At 42.0% G+C, this 12,603-nt stretch overlaps 1 protein-coding gene across 2 annotated transcripts in view; it reads right to left on the bottom strand.

Moving 5' to 3' along the window:
- Positions 1–12,425, bottom strand: part of PRKCE (protein kinase C epsilon) — a 287,813-nt gene extending 275,388 nt beyond the window's left edge. Inside the window, exon 1 of one of the 2 annotated variants that reach the window (XM_042051563.1) lies at positions 11,403–12,425. In XM_042051563.1, the coding sequence (XP_041907497.1) occupies positions 11,403–11,750 (348 nt within the window). In that variant the 5' untranslated portion in view covers positions 11,751–12,425. The remainder of the gene's footprint in view (positions 1–11,402) is intronic. The other variant, XM_042051562.1, reaches the window with a different exon arrangement.
- Positions 12,426–12,603: the final 178 nt, after the last annotated feature.

Here is a 12,603-nt window from a genome sequence, read left to right as displayed (position 1 = left end):
GTAACATGTCAGAGGCTGTCAGTTTGATGTCCAGAGTACATTCAAATATGGCTAGAGATCAGTTTCATTTAATTTGCTCAAATATCCAGTGATTTACTATAGTTTTATTGATGAAGTGTCAGTCAAAACAAAAACGTTAAGGTTTTGGAGGTTTTTCTTAGTATAAAAATGCTCGGAACGATACCACTTCCAAAACAGCACATACTACCAAACTGAAGAGAAGGCTTGATGGTCAGAACTGGCACTTCTGACCAAAGGCATTCACAAGCAGTTCACAATGTACTCACCAACTCATTCATACACAGTTTAGAAGCTGGGTTGACTGAGTTTTTCACTCAGAGGGTGGGCATTGGAACAGGCTCCCCAGAGAGTGGTCACAGCACCAAGCTTCTCAGGCACATGGTGATTGTTGGGGTGACCTGTGCAGGGCCTGGAGCTGGACTCAGCTATCCTGATGGGTCCCTTCCAACTCAGCATATTCTATGATTCTATGACAACAGATGTAATCACTCATGAAAAGACAGCTAGATAACACTTTCAAAAGGCTGCTGAATCAGGAGCCTAAATTCTTCATGTAACTTCCACATAGCTGAAAAATTCCCAGTAGGTCTCAATTTGGAGAAATATGTAAAGTTCAATATTAGACACAGAAGGAATTCAGTTGATGGTGATGTAACTAGCTAGGAGCACAGATGAATCAGTATGCATGCAACTAAATGATACACATACTCTCAACAGTTTCAGCAAAAGAGAACACCACTCGAAGAACTACCCATTAAAATCAATATAGGAACATCAGCTTTGGATCTGTCTGCAAGACAACTTACCTCTGTCTGTCCTCCAGTCATTAACACACAGCACTCACTACAAACTTACAAACAAACTTTGTTTGTTTAAGGTATATTGATTTTGCTTACTCACACATCTACTTATCAACAAAACCAAGAAAGAAAAGTTTCTGGGGTTTTTGCACTGTTCTGGGCTGTGATGAACATAGGTCAATTGCTCCTCATCTATTTTTGTTACCATACTACTGTGCTACAGTGAACACCCTTCAAAAAAGAATCATGACCCCACATTTCTGCTAAATGGTATATCCTAGAAAATAACATTATCCCCTACCCAAGGCATCTTGCAACTAATGGGCAAAGCAGACATAAGAATTAGCATGGACTGGTAAGAAAAGAGCACGTAAAGAGATTATAGGAACTTGTCTGGGTCGTAGTGTCTGGGCTGCTACTGCACCACAGAATTGTTCAAAATAAGTTTAGCTGAACTTGTATTTTAAAAACTTCCACCCAGCCCTATAAAAATGCATAAGCAAAGTTACCTCCCAAATATGACTACTAAACTAATATTATTTTTAAAGTTATATATAGATAGATACATATATATGTAAAGTATTGCCTAAGGGTCATCAGAAAGAAGCCCAAGGTTTTGCTTTTTAGGTGAAAAGCCCTGTCACTTGCTTCTGATTCAACAGATTACACTTCTAAAAAATAGGCATGAGGTGTTAATAAAATTCTTCTTTCCTCTTTCTTGCTTTCAGAGGCTTGGCATAGCTCCGAGAACTTGCTAGCACGAAGAGTAAAGGAGTATAATAAAACTTAACAAAGCTTATCTCAGCCCGCTGACATCAGTACATACTATTATCCCTATACATCATATCCAAACTTGATTATTGTATTGCTAGTGGTCTAACCCACCCATCACTAAAGAAATAAGCTCTAAGGTAATAATACAGTAGCAGCTTTCATTGAATTATAGAGAAAAATCCTGTAGTTCCCTCAAACTGGGAAATACCAAACATTCCTAAAGCTATACAGGACACTCAGAAACAGCTAGAAGTTTGGGAACCACAGACTAGATCATATGGCTGTCCCTCTAAATCCATCAACTCCTTGAAGAGAAACACCACATTATGCAAAGCATCAGGAACTCCAAATATCTCTAGCAAAATTTCCACTATTGCCTCTCCCCTTGATATTTTGAGTTAGGGACACCAAGCAAAGCTGAGCTGATAGGCTGCTGCTCAACTATCACTACAGCCTTTCACACTGGTAAGCATTTTCCTAATATTTCTTTTGGCTTCCCCAGTCTGCCTTTTTGACTTGTGCTTGGACTGGAATTTTTTCAAGACAGAAACCACCATTTCAAGTTAAATTAAAAAAAAATACCTAACACTAGTAGGTATTTTCTGTGATTAGGAGTCCCTGAAAATCCCAACAGTCAGTACCAACTAAAAAATTTTTAGCAGTGTTTCCATTGCTTGGGAGAGTCCAGTTTTCAGGGATAGATCATGTCCCTACAACACCCCACTGAGTCTGCTAAAACCAGAGTATTTTGCCAGAAGTTCAAACCTACATATTACACTTACTCCTTCAAACACTTCTGTAGTATAACTAACTGGAAACTCAGCGCATCGCTCCTTTCTGACTGAAAATAGCCGCTCCAACAGGCACGAGTATAATCAGCTCCCTGCTGCTTGCTGAGAAGCACAGCGGGGACATGCTCTGGATGACAGTGGCTGGGCAAATGCCAGAGCTTCAGACACTGGGGATGCTCCTGAGTCCTGCTGCCACCAGGATCTTAGTGGTCCGCCAGAGTGACAAAAAAGGGCAAGGAGTTGGACTGCTGGGAATGAGGGCAAGATGGATATAAGGGAAGTAATAACAAGAAAAACGAAGGAAAAGTTATGACAGCTGGGACTCGAGGACAAGGTGATAGTGGTGGATTAAGGAGAAAAGTGGGCCATGAGGTCAAATGTTCAAGAGGTGCCAAGGCACTATGGGGTCACAAGGAAGGAAAAGGCAGCGAAACTCAGAGGAAAAGGAAAGAAAAGATTCCTCAATAACTCTAAAAAGAACCACGTAAGAGAGAAAACATAGTGCACACAGCATGAATGACTTTTAAGCCTTTTCTTTTCCGACACATTCTCAGACATCATTTTCTAAGGCCATGGATCAATCTCACCTTGAAATAAAGGGAAGTTGACAGATGCCAGAAAGACTTATGCAATGAGTAAATATGGTCCCAGCAACAAAACTGTACTTGGAATAGATCTCTGTAGAGGTCTGTAGCAGGACATTTCATTCACATAGCCTGCTAGCATTGCCAACATCAGAATCTTATGCCGTATTGTAAAAGTTGACCTATAATTTCTTGACCATCTTAAAGCCAGAACAGATAAGGAAAGACGGAGAATTGGCAGCATAAAGACAGAACAGATGATAAAAGAGGAAACTGAAGGGAAACAGGGAAGGACACTACTGTCTTGCTGGCTTTTAATCTGTGAAACAAAGCAAAGCACTTCCAACCATTTCCTCATCGCCTATGCAAAGGATGCATCAGTCTTCCCTTCATGTTTCCACCACTATTACATCTGCTGCGTTGCTACCACATCGCTCTCTAAATATACTTACAGATATTAACATTGTCAAAGCCATCTATCTTTTAATGACATTTAAAAGGCCAGTGTACTGAAGAATGGAGAGTTCTAAATGCATGAGAAATCCTGGTCCCCCATAATAAGAGGCTTGTAACTTATTTATACTCTCAAGTACTGAAAGATACTAAGCTGGAAACACTAAGTATTAGGTTTCCCTACTCTTCATTTAAGATACAGAGATACAAAGGGGGCTTGCTGTTCAAACAATGCAGACATGAAATTTATTTGGTAACATCTAGCCATTATTCATGCTTTTTGTTCCTGCCTGTGATGAAATTGCCCAGCAGGACACCAGAAACAAGCAAAATGATTCTATTGTCTGGAACAATCAAATCAGCTCAAGTTAGCCGATATAAGGCAGAAATGGCTACCTGCAAGCCTCTGACGGAATCAAACGTCACTTTTTTAAATTCTAAAAGCTGTGGTCTGATGTTACTTCTGTTCCTCAACAATTCGAGCCCTACAGAGTTCAGTGGGGAAAAAAACTCTTAGAACTGTGCAGCATTTCTCTAACACTGCTTCCAATAAAATAAACGTTAAAACTCCTGTTACATTTAATGGGAATGTGCCAATATCTCTAGGTTTTTTAGCTGTGCTATTCAGAAATATGTGAAATCTTGGCTTCTGTAACTTCTGTTAAATTACAGCAGTGATAATTTAAGGTTTTTTAACTCTTGGAGGAATGCAAGTGAGAGGACACTCAGAAATCAACTTTACTAGCAATTCAAGCTACTGACTATGAATAATGCTCAGAGTAGATAAGAATTTGGCAGATGTTCTTGCACCATACTCATTTGCATTTTCTTTACTAAAATATAGTGCAAAGTACGTAACTACCATGGAAGTTACCCAATCTCTAGAATGGCTTATTAGCTTTACAGTGGCAGTTTCATATTAATGTTTCTGAATATACTTTTTAAACTGTCTAGTGACTGCCTGCCAAACAGGAAAGTACTCACAAACACAAGGTTAAAACTTTCTGTCAGCCTTCTGCAGTGACCGCTTTCCCCCGAAATGGTTGAAACCCCTGTAGCTTCTACAGTTTGCATGACTCAAAAGGGCGCGCAAAATATCCCCACTCTTCAGGCCTTGCTCTGGCCAGCTTGGCAAAAAAGTTTGTTTGATCCCCCCCAGCCCAAACTGTCAGTTTTCCAAGCTGTCTTTGAACTTCTCATCTCACTCCGTACAGATAGCTCCAGCCCTACCTTTCCATGGGGATGGAGGAAAAGTCTCTTCTCAGTCCTCTCTGACCACAAATATCCCATTACTTGCATACTCTATTGTTCTCAAACCCTCTCTTACCATGAACTGCAGATGTCTTTCTCTTACAGTCTAACAGCTGGGGTGAGGATAAGGAGATTAAGATAGTATTGGGTAAAGCAGAACTGAATTCAACCAGCCAATTCCAAGCCAAAAAGCTCCTGCCTCTAATGTTTTACAAATTGTATTCACAGTCTCCCTTCAAAACCTGAAAACCCCCAAAAAGTTCATTTAAATAAAAGTTATTTACAGAGTGAAAATGAATCACATTTAGTTGCCAAGTTCTACAATTCCAACTTAAATCAAATCCTCATTTTGGCAGTATTTAAAGAATTCTGGACACGGAAGACAGAAATTTAGCTTGATACTAGAGAGCAGAAACAGACTTACATATGCAAGATTTGCAGAAGAATAATAAATCAGTAAGAGCAAAATACAAGTAAAGGATATTGTTAAATGCTATTTATTCTTGGTTTTCCTTTGGAGCACAGGCCCCTACTGAGGGAAGAATTTAAACTGGCCTGTATGAAACCCAGTGAACCCAATGAGATCAGTGGTTTACTCAGAACCATGAAGTTCTGCATAGTGCCTATGGAACCACCTGAGCTGGAATAATGACATGCACTATCTTAAAACTGGTACAAGAAGGACCTACAGGAATTGTTTTCACTCAACTTGGGCATTTCTTAGAAGTCTAGATTTGAATTAGCACCTATGACCTGGACTCTGCTACTGGTAGCTCTTTTCTAACAAATACTTTCTACAGAGTTCAGTGGAATTATTTTCACTATGTGGAACTTTGTATCAGCATTTGGTATGAGCAGCAATAGAATGAGATTCTGATCAACTCCTGATCTACAGCTATGATAATTCACTGTTATGTGAAATGTATGATCCACTACACACTTTTCATTCCCTGAGCCTTCAACTAGCCAATTTGCCTATGGCAGCCCATCCCTGTCTCCTACACATGTAGCTTTCTGCTGTTGCCAAAAGGGCAGCTGGAGTACGCCATGCAGCAGCAACTATTCATTACCCTCCTCCAGGTTTCTCCCCGTGCCTCCTCTCTTCCTTTTCCCACTTTGCCCTTTCTCTCTCCCTGCAGTAACAACTGCAGAGGCAGCATTTTCCCCCTCTACTGCTTCTCAGCAGACTGGGAAGCACTGCAGGTAAGCAGGAGCTGTTAGAACATTTCTAGCAGGGAGTAGGAGTAGATTTATGCAGCTGTAGAAAGGGATTGATACAAGACAGTGGGTGAGCTGTGTGTGACTGTACCACATCCCCAGCAGAGAGGGAAAAGAGAAGGCACAGGAGGGAGACAGACCATGGCAGAAGGCAAGGAAGACCCATATCTGTACAAAGTTTTCTCCAAAATCTCCCAGCTCCTCTTGACAATCACTAACCTTCAGAATGAGAGCCTGTGTGAAACCTTGCTGAGCCCCCTTAGCTCTCTCAGCCTTGCCCCACAAACCTGACAGACCTTGCTTCACGACCACCGTGTCATGCAGAAACCTCTCAAACAGGACCCCAGCAATTTCCCTTTCATTTCAACAAATATGATTCCAATAACACAGCTTTTCAGCAGCCCATGAACCACAGTTTAGATGAGATGTAAAGATTTTGCAAGTAAAATCCTAGGCGTTTCAACGCCACCAGCCCAGATAAATTCAGTCAGCAGATGAAAATAAAAATGAAAATATGCTACAGTGACTTTCTGCCAGCCCAATGCCAGCCCTCAGCAGAGCGCGGCACAAGCAGAGGTGAACACACAGGGTGACCTGCACTACAATGATGACAATTCCATTCTCTCTCTGCCAGCTACAACAGATCACCTGCTGACTGAAAGGAGTTCCCATTCCAACAACAGAAATGGCATTAAAAGAAGGGGGAGGGGGGGAAGTGCCTAAGCAGTCTTTCCCTTTCATTCAGATTAGAGGCGCTGGAAGCAGACAGTTCTACTTCTCACATCCATGGAGAGCTCACAGAACCTGTGAGACTCTGAGGACTCTGGAGAGCTTTAATTCCTCCCCTGCTACAGCCTTTCGGGTGACATTCAGAGCTTGGATAACCTAAGTGTTTAACTGTATAGACTGCAACTTAAGGACCTAGCCTTTCCAATCTGAAAATTCATTCAACAGTACGTTATAAACATGACACAAAAATACTTCATTCAACAGTTCAGCAAGTACGTAAAAGAGTGTACTTCTTCCCCATGAGTTATTTTCCATAACTCATCACCAACTTGCTACTGAGGTATTATATTAATTCATAATAAACTTGTTTTATGCAATGGTGGCACAGTTGCACAACTAACTGCACACTGGCAAAATGGAAATATGAAAGGATGCTTTCAAAAAAGTATAATGTTTTAAATTTAGATCTGAAGAAGCTGCACTGAAAGAAGAAAAATAGTATGGAAGATATTTTAGCAAAGAAAAGCTCGCTGAAATCTATGGGTTTTTTTTTTTTCCTGACAGCATTAGGGATTTTTTTAAGACAGCAGAAAATTAAATTTCTTTTATTAACCTAAATATATAGCTGTAAAATATTTTCAGTAGAAATAGCGGCTTTTCTTGTTAAGTGTTGTGATGTCCTCACTGATTTAGTGAGTTCTGCTACTCAGCCAGCAAAAGGATTTCTTAGGACAACTCAATAGGTTTTCGCATGTACAGCCAGGCTAATGGCTAAGACCCTTAGATGGAGTCTTTGGCATAGGTCCAATCATGCTGATTTCATCTGTCGTCAACTCGGGAAAGTGGACTTGAACTCAGAACCCATACCACCAATCATCCACACACATAAACATTGATCATGGTAATTCGCAGGAGTGGAACCACACGGCTAAATATCGATGGAATTTTCCTTCCTGATCTCAATTCCACTGATTAAAATGTAGCTGCATTGCCAACTCAAGTGAATCATTTACATATGCCACATGTAAGAAAGCTAGATAAAAACATACTTTATTATTACCTGAAGTACCTAACTCAAAAAAATATAGCCAGAACTGTCACGTTGCTAGTTTTTCAATCAGAACTTGCAAGTTGTTTGTTGTTCTGTATCTTCTGTTTTCAAAGCCTAAGTTCACCAGCATCCTCTTGAATACTCGGTGCCGTTCTGTATGACATTTTCTGTGCTTACAGAAAAGCCTGAAATGTCATAAATCCAAACCTCTCTTTAAAACTGCAGTGTAGCCACGACTAAAAAAATTTGCTAAACTGACACTTTTACTCTGTATTGTTATTCTGTCTGTATTGATACACCACTGGAAAAGCAGCCATCTTTTTAATTGTCACCACACCTATTTTAGAAACCCAAACAAGTATTTTCTATTGATCTTACCAAAACCCCACAAAACTATGTATTTGTTTAAAAGCTTTCCTCCAGTAAACTCTGAATCACTGTTTCACACCACAACTTTGAATAATTTTTTACATATATATATATATATTCAGGGAATATACATATCATAAGGTTAAATGCAACTGCTGAACACTCTGTAGATAAAAGGAACCAGGATTTTGCATATCTATCTGACTTGTGTTAATACAATAGACATTATCATGATTTCAAGCTTTGTACTTGTTTATCATTAGTGTTTCCACTGTAACCATGGCATCAGTATACAGCACAGGCCTAAGAGTGAGAAAAATATCCAGTATTCTCCTAAAAAACTCATCTGAGAAAAAAATACAAGGATTTGCACAATGGCAAAAGTCAGTCAAATTAGGTGAGCTGGCTATAACGAGAAACAGTTTCTTCTTAGGGGAAAAAACCCCAAACCATAATTTTTTTGTGAATCTTTTTTGCATTTTGGACTTCTGACAAGAACCTAGAGACATAACCTTGACCCTAAAGCAGATATTATAAAACAAATTCTGAAATTTCCTTTAAAAAATACATGCAGTACTAGATGAGATCAAAAGCATTAAAGCTATATATGTTGACAAGACCTGTTCTCAGCACGAGCTTTTTTTCAACCCTATTTTAATAGTGACAGTCCAGTCCTGCAATAACTGTTGCATCATTCTGAAGGTAAGGAGGGGCAGCAGTGCAATTACTCCAATCACACTCAGCAAGTACGTGGTACCCAGTTCCAAGTTTCAGGACTGCTTAAAGGGAAACCTTTGGAATGGCATAAAAAGACTTGATGGTCTTCAAGTGTGTTTCAAGTGTGTAGGCTGCATTTATTTGATATTTCAGGCAGTAAGGAAGAATGGGTTGCTGTGATTGCTGCTTTTAATTTGCTTGTTACAGAGTTCAGAGATGTACTACAAAAATACCTGCCTTAAATGACAAGAGCAAAATTAAGGAATTAGTCCTCTTACTAAACAGAAAAAAACTGATTGTATCATATCAGCAGACCTTAGTCTAATTTTGGTTTAGGCCATGTGCATTTTCCTTGTAGTGTGAAACTCATTCACTTTGCAGACAACTCCTTTTTCAGGTTTTAATATAGACTCCAGACACTGATGAAGATACCAATAAATCTATTTACTCCAGTGTGGACTCTATAGAGATGCCATGGCCACAGGTCTTCTTTTAACTCAATGAAAATAAGACCAAAAACCAGTGTGATTTTTTAAGAGTCAGTTCTCTGAAGGTCCCTATCTACTTATCCAATAAACACACTCAGTATTCCAATTATGTTGATACACTCAGTAAATAGGAAGATTTTGGAGAGGGTAAAGCACAGTCCTATAAATACTTACCACCCCCCTATTCTAACTGTGATACAGGGGGGAGGGGTATGCTGCCTGTCATATGTAGCACATGAACACAATCCTAATGATAGGGATTTACAGTACAAAACAAGGTAAGTGATGCTTCAGAAGCTGCATTATATTGAGCTGACCAGTTATGATCCCCTGCCATGTCCTCGATTCTGTCACATCAACAGACAGCAAGCGTAGTCACTCCCTCGTCTCCTCCCACCCACTGAATGCTGGACAGCAATGAATCCTGATGCAATAAAAGCCAGCATTTATCTGATTCAGCTATGTAGTTCCTCACAGATCCTGTTTACAGTGGGCCTCAACCTGTTAAATTCCACTATTTATCTAGGAAATGTGTTCAGACATTTGAGTTCACCTTAAATATCAGAGCCAGGGAGCACCCCAGCCCCACCAAAATTCAAACTTGGCATCTGGAATCTGCAAGGTCCTCCCAGATTTGGTGACAAACTCACAACATGTACCATGCACAAAAAGAACATACAAAATTATTATTCTTGCACTAAAAATCTGTGCAGATCACCTCATCCCACTGGTCTCAAAGATGAAACCTCACGTGATTTCAGGAGAGTCCCAACTTGATTATCATTCAATCCAGGTAAAAGACATCTGCAATACTGCTGCATTTGTCTTTTCCTGATATGGCTATTTTTCCTCTATCACCCACTTTTACCATTTGAGCTTACTAATGTGTAGCTTTTATAGAGCATCAGAATAATCTAGACCTAATTACCACAATGCAACACATAGGCAGCAAAAAACAAAAATATTTCAAACTTGTAAACATAAAAGTTTTAACAGCAAAGTTGATCAGCTCCTAATCAGTATAAATAGAGTCTAATTCTTTCATGCCCTTCCATCATTCTGCCATCTCTACATCACTGCATTAAGCAAAGAAGCCCCAAGAATACATAAAACTCAGACCTATTAACCTTAGCTATTTTTTCATTGGTCCTCAATCCTTTGTCTGTTTGCCAAAAATTACTGGCTAGTATCCTTGACAATGAAAAATAAATACATAAAAAGATGAGCATATGTAATTTCAGATGGCTTGTCGAGCAGGGCACACTGAAAATGAGATGATAGCTACTATTGTTTTATTATACATATCATTTAAAGGATATCCACCATTTAACTGTTTAACTGCAGAAATGTGAAATGTGCATATTCACGTTTCCCGTTTCTTCATTGTTTGATTGGTTTCTCCCTGTTAAATCACACTACCTGAGGATGTCAGAGCAAGGATTTTCCAGCTTTTTTGTACTCCCACGGAGGCACATTAGCCTCTGGGTCTTAAAGACGCTGTAAAAACTGTTAAGACACCTTGTGTGCACAGACAACAGAATTTCTCTAGTGGGGCCCAAATTCCACTAGGACCCTTTCATCAGTCTTGAGCATTTGAAGAAGCATTGCGTTAGATCTACGCATAGAGGTGTCGATCATCTGGAGGGAGGAAGGAGGAGCATCAGTGCTGATGCAGTGAGCTCTCAAGTGACAGGAAGACCCTGAAGTGTCTCGTATCAGAGGTCAGGTCTGGATTTTTAAGGCTCATCATTGCCAGGCTAGCCAAGAGTATTCGCCCTGAAATGATGAAACTCATCTAAGCGCTGGATCTGGGTTTTGCGGTAATGTTTTGTACAGATGCATTTGGTTCAGATTTTTCAGACTCGGTAAGACAACTAGATTTGTATTTATGTCACATATTTCAGAAACTTGCATGGTAACTACATACGTCTTACTTAGATTCACATATTTTTCTTTCCTGCCTCGCCTGTAGACCACATGCATTAGTTATATAGTAACCATGACTATCTCAGTGTAACAAAGTGTGGAAATAATGAAAAGCCTTCAGAGGCACTACATGCCATTGGCAACCCAGCTCTGCAAGACAGATGTTGCATCCAGAGCCATGCCACTGAAAATCATATGTACATGTATGTATCTACAGCGTGAACACTTACCCAGTCCTCGAAGTGACGGCTCCCGTTCTGCAGCAAGTCCTCAAACTGTATAGTGCAGTTAGCTACAAAATCGTCGTACCCGATGGGGGCATCATGGAAAACAGCCATCTCTATCTTCCTGCCATTACAAACGTCGGTGACAAATTCATCGTTCCAAGCAGGACTGTTGGTCTTTTGCTTGGTCGAGGTCTGCCCGATCCTGGAGTCGTCCACATTGAGGGCGATGTAAGGGTCCAGCAAGAAGGTCTGTGGCCTGGGACCCACCGCATGCCTCAGAGACCACGCTGTGGGTTTCAGATTCACCGCCTCGCAGATCTTGATTTTCAGCAAGCCATTGAAAACCACCATGGCTGGATAGCTGCACTTTTCCCGGGATCAAACACTCGCTCAACGCACTCGCACCGAGAGGGAGGGAGGTCTCGCCAATAAATAGGAGGGCAGGTCTGGGAGTGGGGGAGCAGGGTACGGTGCGAGTCTCTTCGCCTGCCTGCTTCTGTTACCTTTGATTATTTAGCCTTTGCTCTTGCGACACCCAGTGAATAAATTTATTTTCTTGCCCGTGTTTCTAACGGAAAACAAGGGAGGGGGGCCGCCGGGGAGGGGGAGGCGGCCGCGGCTGCAGGAACCCCCGAATGCAGTCAAAACCCGAGCATAATCAATCCGGGGGGTAAGCAAGAGCCTTCTCCCTTCACCCTGACCATAATCCTGGATCAGTCCTCGCAGAGGAAGCAGAGCCGCGATCCCGGGCTCCCGCACACGCCAGTCCTGCCCGTGCGCCGCACAACAATACACACACACGCATACACACGCACACACACGCACACACACGGATCAGAAACACCGGCCGACCCACCAACCCTGCCTACTGCACAGCCTCCGCTCAGCAAACATCCACCCGGGGACCTTCCATCCGCGCCGCCGCCCGCAGCCGCCCGTCCTGCGCCGCCGTCGCCTCCTGCTCCGCCGCCGCCAAGGCCGAGGACCCAGCGGAGCGACCCCCGCGCATGGGGGGCGCCGGCAGCGGAGCGGCCCGCGCGGGTCTCGGCGGGCTCCGGCTGGGCGGCCGCCGCCCTGGCGATGGGCAGAGCCGCCGCCACCGCCTCCCTCCCGCCTCCCGCCGGCCGCCCCCCACGCCCCCCCGGCGCACCGCTGGGTCCACTGCGTCCTCGGCCTTGGCGCCGGCGGAGCAGGACCCCGGTGT

Source organism: Corvus kubaryi, unplaced genomic scaffold (assembly GCF_017639235.1).
Source record: "Corvus kubaryi isolate FWS band 111438036 unplaced genomic scaffold, C.kubaryi_AGA036_p1.0 76, whole genome shotgun sequence".
Classification (NCBI taxonomy): Eukaryota; Metazoa; Chordata; class Aves; order Passeriformes; family Corvidae; genus Corvus; species Corvus kubaryi.
This window is presented reverse-complemented; position numbering and strand designations above follow the sequence as displayed.